General features: G+C 55.7%; 2 protein-coding genes across 2 annotated transcripts in view; both read left to right on the plus strand.

Annotated features, from left to right (window-relative positions):
• The first annotated feature begins 2,179 nt into the window (after window positions 1-2,179).
• On the plus strand, window positions 2,180-12,274 carry VOLCADRAFT_77409 (uncharacterized protein). The gene is made up of 21 exons (XM_002957007.1): window positions 2,180-2,345; window positions 2,418-2,477; window positions 2,655-2,722; window positions 2,800-2,890; window positions 3,000-3,282; window positions 4,129-4,244; window positions 4,837-4,923; window positions 5,275-5,427; window positions 5,658-5,713; window positions 5,966-6,032; window positions 6,204-6,335; window positions 6,723-6,983; window positions 7,520-7,663; window positions 8,018-8,086; window positions 8,475-8,636; window positions 8,783-8,914; window positions 9,142-9,240; window positions 9,836-10,012; window positions 10,410-10,553; window positions 11,017-11,071; window positions 11,286-12,274. The coding sequence occupies exons 1-21, from the start codon at window positions 2,325-2,327 to the stop codon at window positions 11,447-11,449; spliced, it is 2,541 nt and encodes an 846-aa protein (XP_002957053.1). The 5' UTR covers window positions 2,180-2,324; the 3' UTR covers window positions 11,450-12,274.
• Window positions 12,275-15,227: 2,953 nt separating this feature from the next.
• The window catches only part of VOLCADRAFT_107518 (uncharacterized protein), a gene marked incomplete at both ends in the record, with an annotated part of 7,719 nt that continues 4,960 nt past the window's right edge, over window positions 15,228-17,986 (plus strand). Inside the window, 7 exons of the mRNA XM_002957008.1 lie at window positions 15,228-15,335; window positions 15,536-15,603; window positions 15,705-15,796; window positions 16,424-16,546; window positions 16,589-16,692; window positions 17,252-17,324; window positions 17,427-17,948. Of these exons, the coding sequence (XP_002957054.1) occupies window positions 15,228-15,335; window positions 15,536-15,603; window positions 15,705-15,796; window positions 16,424-16,546; window positions 16,589-16,692; window positions 17,252-17,324; window positions 17,427-17,948 (1,090 nt within the window). The remainder of the gene's footprint in view (window positions 15,336-15,535; window positions 15,604-15,704; window positions 15,797-16,423; window positions 16,547-16,588; window positions 16,693-17,251; window positions 17,325-17,426; window positions 17,949-17,986) is intronic.

The following is a 17,986-nucleotide window of genomic DNA, read 5'->3' on the forward strand; positions in this document are numbered from 1 at the left end:
GGACAATGCGCCGGAAGGGGGAGAGGAAGACGAACCGTGGAGCCAGGGGTAATTATAAGCGCGGATTCTGAGGCGGCGGCGGAGGAGTAAAACGCGATCTAGACTGTGCTGCATGCGCAAGATAGATCGCAGTTTTATACCAGACATAGGAAGCTCTGGCTAATTATTTGGCGAATGCTGTTACCATCGCCTGCCTAAACTGCTAATGACTCGATCCTGCCCTTCAAATAAAGTTGCCAGCCGACGGCACGGTATTCCACCTGTTAGACTTCGGATTGATGCGCGACAGCAGATGCATCGGAGCAGTATGCGTCACAACGCACACTCAGCGTGTTTTACAAACTCATACCGAAATAAAATTCCGAGATCCCAAAGCCAGTAACGCGGTAGGTAGGTATGGTGTTTCACCGGTGTCGTGTTCAGCACCAGCTGCAAGCAAGATGACCGTCCTTGTAGCATTCAACAACAAGGAAGAGGGAATTGCTTGGAAGGAGCGTGTAGCCTAAGTAATTGGGTCTAGGCCAATTAATTGGGTCGGGGTTCATGTGGGTCCTACAGTGTCACTTCTCCTGCAACAAGCATGCCAAGCATTAACATACGACTGGATTCGTTGCCTTCGAGACTGTGCTCGTAATGTTCTGTGCACCTATGCAGACTGGGAGCACGGCTACTTTAGGCGTGGCAGGAGCGGAAGCGTCAACCCACATCATATGTGACGAGGGTCGCGAACCGGCAGCTTGTTGCGGTAAGCTCAGGTATCGCACCGATGAGTGTGTTGCTGCTAGTGCCTCAGGTAATCAAGCAATATAATCAACCGACAGGACACGCATACGAGTTGAAGGGCGTTTAACAGTGATGCGTTCACGGGGGGAGTGGGAGCATCCCCCAAGGAGGGAGGTCGCCAAATCCCAGCACTGTCCGCTTCTCCATCAGACGTGATGAGACAGGGCTCCCACAATCCAAGCAACCGCATAGCCCCAGGAAACATGAATAATAATGTAAAAACAGAGGTGCCTTTCCAGGCGACCACCGCTTGGCACTCATTCAAGGCGCGGGTACGGCTGTTCATGGACTCCAATACGCATTCGTTGAGCATGGAGTATGCAAGGAAACGAGCGACCGCTGTAAGGCCCCAAAAGCCCATCAGGTGACTTTTCGCATTCCTTCCCGGATATGGCGTTCGCGATATGGCGTTCGCGATTCGGTTCATACATGAACGCGGCCGATGAAGCGCCGGTCAAACTACCGTGGGCGTTTCCTTACCGCACGGCGATGTCGCCGGCGACGGCTACGGCCGCTACTGCTCCGCCGTCGGCCTGAAGGGTTTTCAGGCGCTTGTGAAGAATCATCCGCGCGCGCCTCCGCGCGTGCAGCCCAAGCCATAGGACTAATTCGTGGCCCTTGGGTCTCGCCGCAGGGCTCACTTGGAGACGGCCGAAATGGTGCCGATTCGGCTCCATCGGATGAGACCTCCAAGCTTGTGCTATTAAGGCTTCTCTTCATTACAGGTCCTGCGCGGAAGCCGTCGGGGGAGGCGGCTTACCCTTGCGTTATGCCCGAGGCAGGGCTAGGATCGAAACCCTGCAAAGTTGACCAGTTACTCTGATACAATTTATGGAACTGCTATAAGCAGATGCTGCCGACGCCAAGTAACTTCCAGAGCGTAGGATTCTTCCAAGGGTCGGCACGATTGGTATTGAGGCAACGGCATGGCGGCGCTGTGTGCTAAGCAACATCTACTAGTGGATCGCTACCGCGAGGAGCGCCTTTCTTAATAAAAATGCCAACGGGCACAGTTGAGGCCTATCACCATAAACGCTGCGACTCACCTAATTCCTCCACCCTGCTTCGGCATCAATTTTTCAAGGTGCCTCAGGTTGTAAGGGCATATCGGTGTGGAGCTGGATCAATAGCTCTCGTTCTATCAGTGTTCTGTTCTGACACAGCCTACACGTGCCTACCCCAGGTAGCCAGATCGCACCATGCTGATAAAATATATGTGCCCTAGTGGATTGTGGAAAGCAGGGCTGGGGAAATCGTAAGGGGCAATGACAATCCTATTGCACGGCAGTGCCCCCCTTCCATTGCTTCAGCTTCTTCAATCCGCAAGTTGTCCATGTATTTCTGTTACTGATGCAATTCATTACGTGAGCGCACCTTTACAGTTCCATCCCAAGGACCGCTAGCGCTTGTGACTTGTTGGACTGCGGATAAGCAAGCAAACTTCGCCAGAACGCCTTTTAAAATCCATTCAAACTCTTCTTTTGTAAGGAATGGAACGGACGGGCTAGGAGGATATGCTACAAGGATAAAAGGAATACAAAATGTCGGAAACTAAAAAGAAGGCGAGGACCGAACGCTGGTGACCCAAGCATACTGCTTAACGTATTCAACAAACATTTAACTCCTGCGTACAGATCAAGCCGGGTCAGATAGAGGCTCACCCAGAGGAGCTTGCCATCGTTGTGCACTATGAGGTATGTCCAGGTTTCCCCGTACTGGTGGACTGAAACGCATCAAAGTTTTCAGGCGTGGGTGTGATGCGATAACCTGTCGCGTTCGCTGGCGCCGCTGCGACCTGCAGCCGCTGACATGCCCCCTTCGTCCACGCATTCCTGCCCGCGGCCTTGCGTGCCGTCCTCTGTTTGCTACAGGTCCAAGAAGTCTCAACTCAGCCCGATGGCTCTCAGAAAGTTGTTAGCAAAGAGCCCGGCGAAAAAAAGTAAGTCTCTCAGCGTTCCTGTCGGCATGTTATAAACATTGTTCCTCACGATTTCCCTGACCTTGGTTGAATTGCAGGATCTCTGTCAAGTCGTTGTCGGAAAAGACTAACGTGCCTTTGTTAGCGACCGAGATTATTGAGAAATGCAAGCTGATTCACCCTTCGAAGGTATGGGACGGCTTGCGGTTACTTCTATCATGAGCTGACGCTTTTCCAAATACACATAGCCTGGAAACACCGGCGACACATGCGACACCCCTTGGCCTTGGTATGACAGGCTGGGCAAGTCGAGGAGCTGCTGTACCAGCTGCAGAACCGGGGAAAGGGGGGAGCAGCGCCTGCTGGTAAGGGCGCAGCAGCAGCGGCGCCTGTGGCGAAGGCCGCACCGGCACCGGCGAAGGGTGCCGCGCCTGCACCAGCGCAGCCGCCATCGACGCCACAGAAGCCCGCTGGCCAACCCCCTGGCACACCACAGAAGAAGCCTCAGGCCGCTTCGCCAGCACCGGGGGCCACGCTTAATGGAAAGCCCACAGCCAAGGCGCAGAGCAGGCTTGACGCAGGTAGGAAGGGAACGGCGCTGGGCCAAGCGTACACCGTGGTTCTCATCTGCTTGCCGTGAGACCCCGTGACGGACAGCGCTAAGCATGATGAAGTGCGCCTGGCCTCGAGAATTTGAAGCTCTCGGTATTTTGCGCGTGCAACGTTTATGCATGACTAGCGTGGCGGCATGGATGTGGGCCCATCGGGTGGCCAAAAACACCGGGCTTTGACGCTAAAAGGAGGAACAGTTGAGGGTGTGGGGCATTACCTGCCGCCCATAGTCTCACGTTTTCAGCAGATACACACCAAAGCCGGAAGTGCATAAACGCACCTACTCAGCCGTTGAGGCCGACCGCCGTTGCCTCCGACCGGCAACCGCTGCAAGTTACTGGCCGCCCTGAAATGCTGCTTAACCCAAGCAAAAGGTCATGCCGTCACGCACCAACTATGTCCATGCTTGCCTTGCCATGGGTTTCCTCAATTGAACCCAAATGGATATACGCGTTGGCCACCGTCATCAGCCTGAGGGCAAAGAACCCCATTTTTTGGACTTTTGGACTTGGCGTAGAGCAGCAGTTTGCGACCAATGGATCATTAGTTTGACAACCGTTGCCATGAAACGCCAGCTGCGCGTTGCGAATCTTGGCTGTAATGATAGCTGGCCTTACGTCCCATTACACCACGTCCGTGTAACGTGATTGTGTGCCGGGGTATTGTCCTTTTCTCTGCTCTCTTTCCCCCCGGCTTCCCCCAAGCCGGACTTCTTTCCCGGGACGTAAACCCCTTTCACCGCTGCATTATTTTGACCGTTTACGGCGTTGTCACAGTTGCCTTTGTTACGTTGCTGGCCCGGCCCGCGCACGCAGAGGCCGAGGAGCGCGCGGAATTGCAACAGCGGCGGCAGACGCAGGCGAACCAGATCTTCAAAATGCAGCAGAAACAGTATGAGCAAGCGTACATGAACAAGCTCCACACGTACATCGTAAGTGGACCATTGGACTCTTGTCCTGCAGAGCTGGATTAAATGGTTTTTTTCCGATACGCCGTCGTGCTTGGTCCCGTGGGTGCCAGCACAGCCCACGCAGCCTAGGGCAGCGACATTTCCTGCCAATAAGCGCCAACACCTGTAGTAGCGCCAGTGGCCAGCCACTCTGCCGTATAGAATATTTCACTGAGGTGTTTGCACCCAACATTGACCCGGAAAGGACGATTTGGTACACGTTGGGCTGCGGCGGGAGCTTGCCTAATGACTTCGTATGTTGTTTGATGTTATTCATGGGACATGTATGACAACGTGAAGGGGTTGTGTGCGGTGTTACAGAGCAGCGAAGCCCGGTATCGATACTGTGCATCGCCGTCGCGTTAAAACTGACCCATGGCCCCCTCCCCCGGCTTTTACGGACACACCCGCACTTGTGTGCAGAACTTCTTTAACTTGTAACTTGTTAAAACTGACGCATGCTACCCAACTGCACTGCACGGCTCGACTGCACACATGCCCTCCTACCGGTATACCGCCGCCCCGCATGATTAACAGCCAAGCTTTCGTACTCCTGTGCCGTGCGCTTCCACAGGAGGGCTTGTATGAGGAGGACATGAATCTCAAGGTCCGTGCGACTGGCATGATCGCCCAGCTGTTCCGCAACACGGAGAATTTTGAGGTAGGGAGCTTTTGCTCGTCGCTGTCCACCTTTCGGGTTTAGCGACGGAGGGGAGGGCACGTCCCAGCATTTGCACAGGCCGGGTCTTTTGCAGGGCGGGGATTGCGGCGACGGACTGCTGCTGGGCCGACAAAGGCATCAGCGCTGTGTAAGGCGCTGGCAGAGGCAGAGATAGGAAAACTTTTGAGTTCCTTCTGCGCGATTCGCGATTATGCGCACCGCGAATGATGTTTCTTGGAATCCTAGTCCAATCCTTGGTCATGGTCAGGCCGCAAGAAGTGACGGTGTTTTGGCGGTGTGACGACGTCGCTAGCTATGGTGGTGGTGAGGATGCCGTGGTGTCCTGCGCAGACGCTTCTGACCCACGAGACGTTGCTTCAGACGCTGGCGCGTGTGCTTCGCGAGGACGGCAAGCGCTCGATTGACTTGTGCACCAACATCGTGTCAGTTTTCTTCTCCGTGTCCAACTTCACTCAGTTCCATGGGGTCATTATGCAGAACCAGGTAAACGGGGCAAACGGGATTGGACAGGGGTGCGAGGATTGCGTGCGGCGCAACAGCGGCGCCCCGCTCGTGTTTTGAAGTGAAGGGGGGCGCGGGGGATAGTCCTGGAGAGCTTCCGGGGCTGTGAAATCCATAAAGCGGCATTGGCCACATCTACTAGCCACTTGCGGTGGCTGAAGAGGAGGAAGGCGCTAACGGCTAATCGGTTGGCCGTTGACTGTTATTCGCAGGTTGGCGCGCTGACCATGGATCTCATCGATCTTGAGATCAAGCGCACGGAGCACAGGTGCGTGTCTGCTGCCTGGCTTCTAGCAAGGCCTTGTTAACTCGCAGAGATAGGGCCATGAAGTAGCGCAAAACGAGATAACGCACGTGGGGGCTCGGAAGGGGTTTGCTGTGTGGCTGTTGCTGTTAAAGCAATCGTACCCCGCAGAGCGGATGTAGTCCAGCAGTATCGACGGCGTGTCCCCATCTCAGGGCTCTGTCCATCTTTGCTGTGAATCCGCAACCTTACAACGCTTTCCCCCACGCATGGCAGGGCGGCGGAGGAGGGTATCTCGCCTGCCATGGTGGCGCAGAAGGCCCTGGAGGCGAGCCAAGGACAGGTGCGCGATTGGCGCGATGAAGATTCGGTGTGGGTGAACAGTCAGGCACGTTTCAGTCGCATCGATGGAGTGTCGGGTCTCCTGTGCCCTTTACCATGCGCTCTGCGCCGCAGCGGTCCTCGGCTTAGCTCAGCACACAGATCTTGCCCGGGCCCGTTTTCACCGTGGCAGGTGACTCTCAGCGAGCGTGAGAAGAAGCTCTTGGCGTTGATTCAGAAGCAGGACCGCTTGCTGTACATCGCTTTTTACATGCTGCTCAACTTGTCAGAGGACATTGAAGTGGAGCGCAAGATGAAAAAGAAGGTACGAGGATGCGATGGGGCCTCGCCTGGGCTTTGGTGAGCATTATATTTGCTCTAGGCCTTCCAGGGGAAACAAGCCGTGGGCCGGAAGGCTCCGCGGCGGCCGGCCGCTGCTGGTGGGTCCCATGCGATGTGGGCCTTGGCGCTTGGGATTGGCGCCTGCAACCGCCGCTCCTTCCGAAGCCTTCACGCACAATAGTACTTCGACCTCTCATTTTTGAAAGGGTCCATTGCCGCGTCCCTCGCGCAGCGCTCCGCATGTATCCACCAGCATGTATCCCTTTCTATTCCCCCCAAGCAAATCCTTTTCCAGTCTCCGTCAGCCGCCGGTCCTCGGCACTCAGCTCAATGAGCACTTTACTCCGTTACCTCTCCCCTCTACCCGCAGAACATCGTGGTGTACCTGGTCAAGATGCTGGAACGTTCCAACGTGGAGCTGCTCATCCTGGCCACTACTTTCCTCAAGAAGCTGTCCATCTACAAGGAAAACAAGGAGACCATGGCGAGCTGCAAGATTGTGGAGAAGCTCATGAAGTTTGTGCCGGTGCTCAATGATGTGCTGCTCATGTCGGTACTGCGCCTGCTGCATAACCTGTCCTTTGACAACACGCTACGGGACGACATGGTAAAGCACGGACTCATACCCAAGGTGCGTTCCCGTTTAGGGGTTGTGTATATGCGACCGGCCTGGCAAGAGTAAGAAGTGGGAAAGGGCTGTACGGGTTTCCTGCTGACGACTGCAGGCCGTGAAAGTCATGCGGGCGTAGTGGCTAGCTAGCGGATCGCTAAGCCACTGGGTTTGCCGGATGGATGTTTGGGGGGGGGGGTAATTACCTCTCCCCCCCCTTAGGTGGCAATGGCCTCACAACGTACAATACAAACGCAGCACTGCTGACGCCGCACCTTCATCACCCCGTTCTTCTCCCAGCTGCTTAAAACTTTCCACCGGACATTCTTGTCATTGAAGTTATCATAGCAGCTTGAGACCTCAAATTTGCTCGCTTCGTCGGCGTTTCGTTGTTGCTTTGTTGCACTGATCCTGCTACCGCGTGCCTATAGATCTTTTGCCTGGGTTCTCTCGGAACAAGCTATCCGAGACGCTCTTCCTCCGAAACTCCCTGAAACTGTTTCTGGTTCCTTTCTTATTTTTTGCTTCCCCGTTTATCGTTTCATTTCTGCTACTAGGCTGTGGAGCTGATGTCAGTTCCCAGATTCCAGCCGGTGGTGCTCGGCCTGCTGTACCACATCTCCATGGAGGACAAGTACAAGAGCCTCTTCACCTTTACAGATTGCCTCAACAGGATGTATGACATGCTCATGCGCGTGCAGGTGAGCTGATGCTTGCACATTGCGACGCTGTTGCAGCCCCCCTTGCTCCTTCCCCAGGGGACTTGACTGGGAATCTTGGCTTTCTAGTTTGCCTGTTATCGTCGTTTCTGCATCTCACCTTTTCCGTGGTGCGTTTTTCCTATCGATTTGGGAGTCCCAGTCCCACACGCACCTTCCACAGTCCAAGCGCTTCTTATGTCGCCACTTACGTCTCAACTGTCTGACCATGCACCGTACGCGCCACGTCTGTCTGCGCGTTCATGTGCCTACCAGCGTATTGCTGCTTGCTTGCACCTCACACGACCTCACGGCGTCTCTCTTTTCCTGGCCCTTCCGCTCCGTTTCCACGCCTAGGACCTGCGCAACACCCCTGAGCTCATTGCCCTGGCTGTCAACCTGACGCAAAACCCGCGCAACGCAGAGGTGAGCGCCCCACGGTGCCTTTCGGTTTGTCATCGCTGTCGGTGCCGCTGTTGCTGGTGCTGCATGCCATGGGTGCTGTCCATTGTCGCTGTTGCTGATGCTGCTGTGTCCGGTGTTTTAAGTGGTGTTGTCTGTGGCGTAGGATGGATGGTGATGTTTCCAACTTTAATGCCTCCCATTCACTTTCTTCCAAATCCAGAACCTAAAATTACACAGCGTAATAACGATTGTCTGAACCCCAACGCTCAATGTTCCAAGCTGTATCGACCCCAGCGAACCTTCAAGGTGCAGCACGGATAGCATGTCGACATGTCCGCGTCGATTCAGTTGTTAACCCATCCTTTCGCTCTCCTCCCCCACCTCCCCCGTCCCCTCCTCGGTCCCTCAGACGCTGTGCGAGGGCGACCGCTTCGACAAGATGATCCGCCGCGCCTTCCAGACATGCGACGAACTGATGTTCAAGGTGCTCCGAAACCTGTCTCAGCAAGACGGACTCGCCATCAAGCGCCGTTTCGGACCGTACGTGGAGCAGCTCGTCACACTTCTGCGGGTGGGCCGGGTGGCGGCTGGGGATCTGTGTTTGCTTGTGTACGTTGTGTTTCAATCCTCCCAATAGATCCCGCCTCCCATAGTGCACGCCTTCAATTTTCCCTCGTGCCTTATCTTAAGATATTATGATTTTCCTCCTCCGCACAGGCGCCCGACATCACCGCGGAGCTGTTTGTGGAGGTTCTGGGCTGTCTGGCCAACCTGTACATCCCCGAGTTCGACTTCCTAGGGTTGGTGCGCAAACACGACCTGCTCACCTTCCTCGCCACGTATGCACAGGTATGCATGGGTAGTGCATGTCGGCTGTGTTGTCGCGCAGTTTCAAGTCAGTTCACCTTGTCCTATGTTCTTCTTGTCCATTGACGACGTGCCCTCGTGTGTATTGGTACTTCGTCCCCTCTTGCTCCCTTCCTTGACCTTGCCACTTTGGATGTGTGTGTCTGTATGCTTCCCTCTTCACCTTGTTCTCCCGTCACCGTCTTCCCTCTCTACCTCTCCGCCCGCAGCCGGGCGCCGTGGACGATGACATCCTGCTCGAGGTGGTCATGTTCGTGGGAGTGCTCTGCAACGAGGGCACTGCGCCGCTCATCTGCCAGAGCGGACTGGTAAGTCTCATCTAGGGGAAAATGGGTGGGTTGGGGTGAAGATAAACGTTTTAGCCATATAGCTAGGTTATGGTACGTATTAACATATACTATAACGTAGCTGGGGTGTTGTGATGTGGTGGCGCGCGGGTTAAGGGAGAGACAGCCGAGCAAACATAGGATGGAGGGTAGGGATGGACTTGAGCTGGGGGTCCAACGAATAGGCAGACGGAGGGGTGGGGAGGCTCTCAGACATAGGCAATGTCTTAAGAAATGGAGGAAGAAGGAGAAGTGAAGGAATACCGAAACCGTCATCCAACGCGACCCAGCTGCAAAAGGCCGTGAATTGGGGCCGACAGCTGGGGCCCTCCTGGGTATCCAAAAGAAAGAAAGGCGAAAAGGAGGGATATCTTTGCGAAAAAAATAAAATAAGAAAAGGAGGGATCCATTGTATCCTTTCTGGGCGTACATTGGCGGCATGGTCTTTGACAACAAACAAACAAACAAGAAGTCAAGAACATCATCTCTCTTTGCGCACTCCGCCCAGGCACTCAGTTCACCCGTTCATGTTTCCCCCCCCCCCCCCGGTCACTCGCCTGGCTGGTGACGACCGCAGGTAGCAACGTTGTTCACGCTGATGGGTGACAAGAAGGAGGACGACGAGTTTGTGCTTCAGATCGCCTTCACGTTCCATAAGTTTCTGCTGCACGACGAGACGCGCACCATGCTGCTTTCTAATACTCAGCAGGTGGTGTTTTACTTGGTGGACCTGCTGCAGGACAAGAACAAGGAGGTGGGTGGCTGCATGTGTGCTTGTGGGTGATGGTGTGGTTAGAACGAGAAAGAAGGAATGGAGTGGGTGCTGGGTGATTGCTAGGTACGTGATGGCAGGTGTGGTCTGTTAGAGGCAAGGAAAGGGAAAGGAGACGAGGGAGAGGAGGAAGTCAGTCCCAGACGTGACGTCAGCGGCTCCGATTGGGATATTTGGGACACTGTTCAGGGAAGTAAGACGAACCCCTGGCGAGTGAAACAGATATCAGGAATACTGTCAGGGGAGGTAAGACGCCCTTCTTTCAAAGCTTCGTTTCGAAAAGCCACTCCTGGGCTCATATCTGCTTTCAACTCCATACGGCATACTCGTATAGACAATCGCGACAACCCACGCCACGCACGGGGGGCCCCTTCCGCAGGTTCGCCGTGTGGCCGACCAGTGTTTGGACATCATTATGGACACGGACGAGGAGTGGGCGGTGCGCATCCGCAACCTCAAATTCGAGTCATTCAATCAGGAGTGGCTGGACGTGGTGTCACAGCCACCAGACCAGATGGCAGCGGTGAGTACTGGGAACAGGAGGAGGAAAAGGAAAGGGGGGACCGGTGCAGCCGAATTGCTGTGGGAAGCCGAAGGGCAGGGGGCCGCTGTCCCTCCAGTATGGGGTTAGGAGCTGGGAGTGGTTAGAGGCAAGATATTTTAAGGTTTGAAGGTGTTAACGTAGTAAGATGAGGAGCGGCCCCAACTGCTGGGACTCCCCTCTGGGAGGAGAGGAGAGTGGATGATGGGCATGCCATGATTGCCCCTGTTGGCAGTATTTACCTCCCCAGCCTCCTTGGGTCCTTCCGGCCTTGGTTTTGCCAATTTAATGTGTGGGGGACAGCTTCGTTGCTTCCTTCCATGCTGCACCGCTTGGTTTTTCTGCGAAGTAAAATCCTGTAGACCTGAAAATACTACTACTCCTTAACTGTAAATTGTGTTTGCCGTGTCTTGCTTGTTGTCGCCGGTCCCTTCATCGACAATAGCACGCCCGACCGCGCCATGGATACGACGAGGCGGAGGTGGATTACAGCGGCGACGGTGAGAGACTGGGGACGTAGCTCTACAGTAGCCTCTGGGGTGCGGGAGGGGAGAGAGGCCTTGACTGGCATTTCCACGGCCGCAGCTGCGCTAACGCTACCTTTACTCTCGCTGAAGCGCCTTTCTCCCCCAATGTTTCGACGTGGGTTCTTTTCGGGCTTGGCTTCTTCCTCTTTCCTGACACTCTCCTTCCTTGCGGCTCGGTCCTGTTTAGGCTATGGCTACCAGATCAGCGACCAGCGCTTGGTGGCGGATTTCGAAGACATTGGCGGCGGCGGCGCATGGGGCCCCAACGACGTGGGCATCATGCATGCCAATTACGACGGTTACGAGGGGACGTACGACGAGGAGGAGCTCCGGCGCGGATACGCAATGTGAGGAAAGGATCACGGGGTGTTGCACCAGCAGCGGCGGCGGTGGCAGCACTGCCGCCAAGGCGCCGCTCTGGCAGTCCGTTCGCAATGGCGCTGCCGGCGGCGGCGGCGGGTGTATGCGGGAGCAGGGGCCAGTCAACCGCCCTCCTTTGTGGTTGTTGATGGGGGCGGTTCTTGCCTTGTGCTTGTGGGGGAAGGTCTGCAGCACAGCGGCGTACTGGGGTGCGGTAGCGTAGCGGCTTTGTGCCGCACAGGGCACAGCGGGTATGGCGGTATAAGAAATATTTCCTTGCCTTGCGAATGTGCTTTGGCGAGGCCCAATCTGACTGCGCAAGCTAATAAGCGGGAGGTGCCATACTGCGCATGGGGTCCAGGGCCTGGTGGAAGCACCTTGAAAGAAGGTGCGCTTATGGTGGGGGAGGGTATAGTGTTCGCGGCAATGGCAGCGCGACAGTGGGCGTGAACGGGTTGGCTCTATAGCCTTCCAGGGCCTATAGAGTCGGCCAGTCGATCAGCCTGAAGGGAGGTGGGAATAGTGAGGGAAGCGCGCGACTATAGCTCATGTGTCATCATATATTGTCATTCTGCGCGATACCTCGTCCGTCCTCTGTACATTTTCGTGCTGTCTTAGTTCCCGTGCGACTTCTTAGCATATTACAAAATTTGGCGATCCAGGAGGAGAGATCCAAGCTGTGCTTTACTCCGTGCCTTTTTTGCTTCCTGCCTTCTAATCGCGATAGTACAGCTTTTTCCGGCAACGGTGGTATTAGCATCATTTGGTCGACACCATATCAGCGTCCAGCGCCTGCAAAATCTGCTGTGCTTCTTGACTCGCTGCCCCCGCGCCGTCGGCCCCACGGCTGCCTTCGCGACGCGCCAAGGCTTCCTGTTACCGCGCTTGCAAGCAATTGCGGTGCTGCAAAAGCACCTTCTTCACCTGCGCCGCGCTCTCATGGGGTGGTGAGGCCCATGCCACGCGGTGCGGTTTCTAATTGAAACCCCTTGCCTTCGAGCGCCATCACGGTTTTGCTAGCCATGTCCTGGTGCGCGGCGGCCGACGTACTATTAGTTCTGAAGTTCCGTGATTCATGTGTTCCTTCCTACCCATGCGCATGAAAAACCGTCACGCTTCCAACTATCCCCCTCGTGCGCAAACACACACACAAACATTGAGAGCGACAATCTCATAGGAACACGTTTGTTACTGCTCTCAGCATATACATATACACGTGCACACTCGCAGGGGCATTTACAGGCTGAGGTGCATAATAGCGACGCACGCGAACGCACACGAATCCATACGTTGTACGGGCGGGAGGAGGTCGGGTCGTGTCGGGTCCCAGAACAGCTCCTACAGCGCCCCGCCGGTGTCATGTCGGGACAGAGGACGCGGGCAGGATAGGACGGTTGTCCCCATCCCGGGCGCAACCCGAACCGACAACTGGAACCCCAACCAGCCTACCTACCTACTTACTCAGCACCCACACATCCATGTGGGTCTCAAACCCACAATTGGCCCCTGGGGGCGGATGACAAGTCGGGTGTCGGCTTCCTCGAAGCCGGAAAAAGGGCGGGCCCCACCTGCATCCGTACAGGCCGGTAGCTAGCACGGCACGTGTGACAATTGATGGGTAGTGTCACTGCGGTGGGAGATGTGCTTTGTTGCAGCAGTACTGATGGTGTGGGAGCTAAGCTTGCACCGGCGGAATCGTCAGCACCGCCTGCGGGCTCCACGCGAATCGCATCCATCCCGGGTGCATGCCGCATGGACAGTGCGGCAGACCGCAAGTCGGAATGCCCGTGCGGGCAAATTGGTAACGCAAGCTGAGTGAAGTTCGGTGCTGTCTGTGATGTTTATCCCCGAAGCGCCAGCGGCCTCAGCAATCCGCCCCACAGCCGCGAGCTTCATCGCGGCACACCGCAAGTCTTCGGAGGCCCCGTGCATTGGCCAAAGTAAATGTACAAACAAGCAGCTTGTGTATTTCATATAGAAATGAAAGCAAATTTGTTGGCCTGCTGGTGGCATGTCGGATTGCTCATGCCGGCAAATGGTAACACAAGCTGGGTGTTCGAGTTATCATACGCCGTCATCTCAGAATTCCATTATGAGATACGCGGCAGCTTTCGGGATGAAATTTAGCGCGAGAGGCGTTGATGTGACTTTTGAGGTCGGTGAATGGAGGCAGCTAAACTTGTTTGTGCTCATACGATTTTTGTTGGCTACATGCGAGATACCTTGCAATAGAGAATGCTGTATAGTACCTACAACGCGTTTCAGCCGGGCGAGATATTATGTTTGGTCCGTTACACACACACACACACACACGGACATGGGCAATCCTACAGGTCGGGGCCCCCTGGGGCGCTTCGCGCTGGGGCCCCGCCCAAAAAGGGCATCCACCACCGTATCCATCCATCCATCCATTCACACGCCCAACACATCATCCGCCGCTACCAGTTATGTAGGGGATCCACCACCGCCAGGTCCCCCCCCCGTATACATATTTGTAATACAATTGCCGTACACACGTACCCAGTCAGGCCACTGCAGTTACCATGTTGTGTGTGTGTGTGTGTGTGTTGGTTTTGGGCGAGGCCCCGGGCGAGAAGCGCTTTTCGGGGGGCTGAGGTTCCTGGGGTTCCTTGCAGTCAGTCAGTCAGTCAGCGTCGTGTCTCGCGATGGCCTCGCATGCCACGCTGAACTGAGGATTGCATCTAAAAGGTAATACTACGATTCTCCATCGATCACCGAAGAATTAATTCACATGCATCTGTGCGGAAAAATAGCTCATGGGCGTACAAGGTCGAAAACCCTTGAGATGCAACTTGAAGGAGGATGGCGATGTGCTACTGCTGTAGTACAGCTTCCACCGGCAAGTGGGAAGCCCCGAACACGGCATGGCCCCGCACTGCCCATGTGCTCCATACCAGGTTGTGGTGGCGTTATATTCTGGTATCAATGCCTGCCGGAGCTATTCAGGGTTTTGGTGTTGTTATCATTTGCGGTCAGCTATGGCGATCCGAGAAACCGTTCCACCCCTTCATAGCCATCCGCCTTGAGAAGGGCATCCGAAGGGTTTTCTCGACCACGTAGCCTTTGACCCTAGTGCCAGTGATCAGCCTAGCATAGCGTGAAGACCACCGTTTGTGAAACCAGCGGCAGTGTAGCGCATATCAGGATGATTGGGATGTGTGCTGGGGTCAAAGTCAAGAGTCGGCAGCGCAGGTATAGGACACAGCATTGGCGCACTCTTTTGTATTTTTCCTTGGCGTCAACTCTGTGGCTCTGCGGCTACACAGAGCGTGGTGTGTGGAAATCGCCGCGCGTTGGCCGTGGCGGCATGAGGGGATGGCTGCTGAGCATCACTGCATGCAGTTGCATTTTTTCGACGCATGTCGCGGTGCAAACTTCCATTACCATTGTAAAGGCAATCGCCTCTGGCACAGCGGCGACAAGTGGGCGTTCTGAGGGTTGCCCGTTCAGGATATGCAGAGGCGCTGCAAGCGTGTATAATTGTTGTGGTGCAGTCACAGGTTACTGCTAGTTTTCAGTGAAGACATGCATTTTCGCTTGCCGCTTTTCATACCTCATACGATAAAACATAGCACAGAACACAGGTGCATATCAGGAAGCGGGGAATACTGACGGAAGACAGCTACGGTAATTCGTGATCAGTCTCAATTCCCACTCGCAAGCAGAAAGTCCTTTCCGAGGGTGCACAGTGTGCTCACAGTGGCAAGGTCGCTGACGGCAGCGGTGGGTTCATGATGCAGATACCTGCATGGATGCACGCGTGGCTGCATACATTTTTCGCTGGCTGTGGACGGTGGGAGTGAGGTCTGCCATTGGCGGAAGGACAAGTACGCCCAGCGCGGTTGGCATGATTCAGGTGCTGCAGGTTCTGCTGTATCGGCAGGGGAACCATCATCTCGGGACCGAGATGCTGGCATGAGCACGGGTGGGAGCAGTGTGATGCTGCAGTTCCAGGGCCTGGACGCTGCCGCCCTTGCACTTGTGATCCAGCCGCTGGTAGCATGGTGGTGGCCAGCCACTGCTAAGGCGTGGCAGGTGGGGGTTGTGCCGCTGCAGGCGTATCAGGCGGTGGTTGCAGCCGTGGACCAGACCGCAGGCAGCGGGATGCGCTGGGAGCATCTGACGTACGTGTGCAAGGACAGGCACTGATGTGGCCGTTTGGGACCGCTGTTGATGTTGTTACAGGGTGGTTAAGCTTCACCACGCTGTTGTGTGGCCACTGCAGTGGGGCAGCGGGTGCACCTTGTGCGTCCATCAGGGAGGAGCTACAGATTGGCTTGCTCAGGTGGATTGAAGCTCATGGTGCAGGCACAAACGGTGTGAAGGCTTGTTGGCGCGTGCAATGTATGTGGTGAACCGTAAGGAAAACGTGCACCATGTGATGGCACACTTGACGTCAGGGACACGGATGTTTGGCAGGACGCCAATTCGCAAGTAAGGTTGTCAGGAAGGCATTGTATGTACAGGCCATACATCTTCATCCTCGTGAATGGTGCAAGGTGGCCATCAGGCCCAGTCGGCGTGGTACGGCTCCGAACATCAAGATTCGATCATGGAGCGTGGTTAGGAACAGCAAATAAATAAGCGTGTATTTTACGATTGGACCATGAAGCGAAGGCAAGGAGATGAACAAATATGTAAGAGTTGGTCTGCTGCGATGCAATGAGTGAATGTATGATGTTTGTCAGGTCTCGGATCACCAACAAAGCCAGCAACGGTCCATTTGCGACATATTAGCACGTAGCTGGCAGTGTACTTGTGCAGCAGCGCGGCAGAGCGGTGTGATGGCCCGGCGTGGGGCCAGCGCGGCGCTGACAGAGCTGCGGCCGTGCTTAGAGGTGAATGAGGCATTTGAAGCACAGCGTCCGGAAGGCAGTACAGTGGCTGGCTGCAAATGTTTGTTTGCGCACTTGAAGACCGCTGCCGCCCCTGTCGGACATGCAGGGCTTGAGTGCACACCACCGGCTGTTGGAGGTGCTGCAGCTGGACGCGGTGATGACACGTGTGATGGTCACACTAGTGCTGGGCAGTGTGCCAGTCAAGCAGGGCGACCTCGATGCTCTGCAAGTCAGGCTGCACGACATCATGTGGTGTGTGGCACTGCCTCAGTGGTCAAGCGGGCCACCAAGGCGGCTGGGAGTGAGCTGCAAGCTGGTGGCACCATGTCTGCTTTGAGTGGGCAGCAGGCGACGTTGCTGTTTGTGAAAGTTGAGGTGTGTGTGGAAGGGGGGGGACGCACAGCGTGGTACTGTTTGTGTGTGCACCATGTATGGACCTGATGTAACAGACACCCATAACAGACACCCCGCCACTATTGAGCTGGTTAGGTGTAAGGTTGCAGCACTGGATGTCGGCCGGCTGTGGAAAAAGCAACCTTGCCACAAAGCAGCAGGCAGTTCCATGCACCAGGTTGACATGGTGGGCCAGGCATATGTGGCCACTGACAGAAGCAATCTGGCTGGATGGTATGGCGGGCAGGGTGTGTTTGCAGAGGGTGCAACGGGGATGATAATGTGATGGTGCAGGATGGCATGTTGGAAGTAGGCCAGGCACATCCCATGCATGCACCCTCGCTGCCCAGCCTACTTCCAACACGCCCGCCATCCTGCACCATCGCATTATCATCCCCATTGCACCCTCTGCAAACACACCCTGCCCGCCATACCATCCGGCCACATTGCTTCCATCGGTGGCCACATACACGTGGCCCACCATGTCGACCTGGTGCATGGAACTGCCTGCTGCTTTGTGGTGAGGTAGCTTGTTCCACAGCTGGCCGACATCCAGTGCAGCAACCTTGGACCAAACCAGCTCGACAGTGGCAGGGTCGTCCACCTGCACACAGGTGTCAGTTATGTCGTGTCCATACACAGTGTGCACACACAAACAGTATCATGCTGTTCGCCCCCCCCCCCACTTCCACACGCACCTCGACTTTCGCAAACAGCAATGTCACCTGCTTCCCGCACAAAGCAGGCATGGCACCCCCAGATTGCAGCTCCCAGCCGCCTCAGCAGCCTGCTTGACCAGTGGGGCGGTGCCACACACCACGACCAGAGCGCCAGTCTCATGTCGGACCTGCATGGGCTCCAGGCACTTTACATGCAGAAATGGTCGGACACTGGGGCAGCAGCGACCGCAGCGGCCACCGGGACAGCTCAGGGTGGCACGGCAGCAGCTACAGGTGCAAGGCGCAAGCAGGGCGACCCGCACCAGACTGCCTCAAATGCCAAGGCAGGCACGCACCTCTGGTTCTCCCTGGAGGCGGGTTTCTTCCTCCACCCCAACCGTGAAGGCAATTACCCCATCGATGCCCTGGCCAACATGGCTGGCATGATGAGCCAGTGTGCAAGCAGCCTGCCGACCCTCAAGGACCACCAAAGCCTGTACCTGACTTACACTGACAAGCTGTCTGCCTTTGGCAGCCACGCCTCTCCAGTTGTGCCAATCGGCCTGTTTATGGCCATGGGTGCATCTGCCAGCATCCGGGATGCCGGGGAGCTCCTC

The sequence above is a fragment of the Volvox carteri genome, assembly GCF_000143455.1.
Source record: "Volvox carteri f. nagariensis unplaced genomic scaffold VOLCAscaffold_68, whole genome shotgun sequence".
NCBI lineage: Eukaryota > Viridiplantae > Chlorophyta > Chlorophyceae > Chlamydomonadales > Volvocaceae > Volvox > Volvox carteri.

Excerpts from the sequence above, each read along its gene's own strand:
- VOLCADRAFT_77409 (XM_002957007.1), top strand. The coding sequence starts at position 2,325 with ATGTCGGAAACTAAAAAGAAG. Across the intron at positions 6,033-6,203 it reads TGGAGGCGAGCCAAGGACAG|GTGACTCTCAGCGAGCGTGA; the intron begins GTGCGCGATTGG and ends TCACCGTGGCAG. Across the intron at positions 8,915-9,141 it reads TCCTCGCCACGTATGCACAG|CCGGGCGCCGTGGACGATGA; the intron begins GTATGCATGGGT and ends CTCCGCCCGCAG.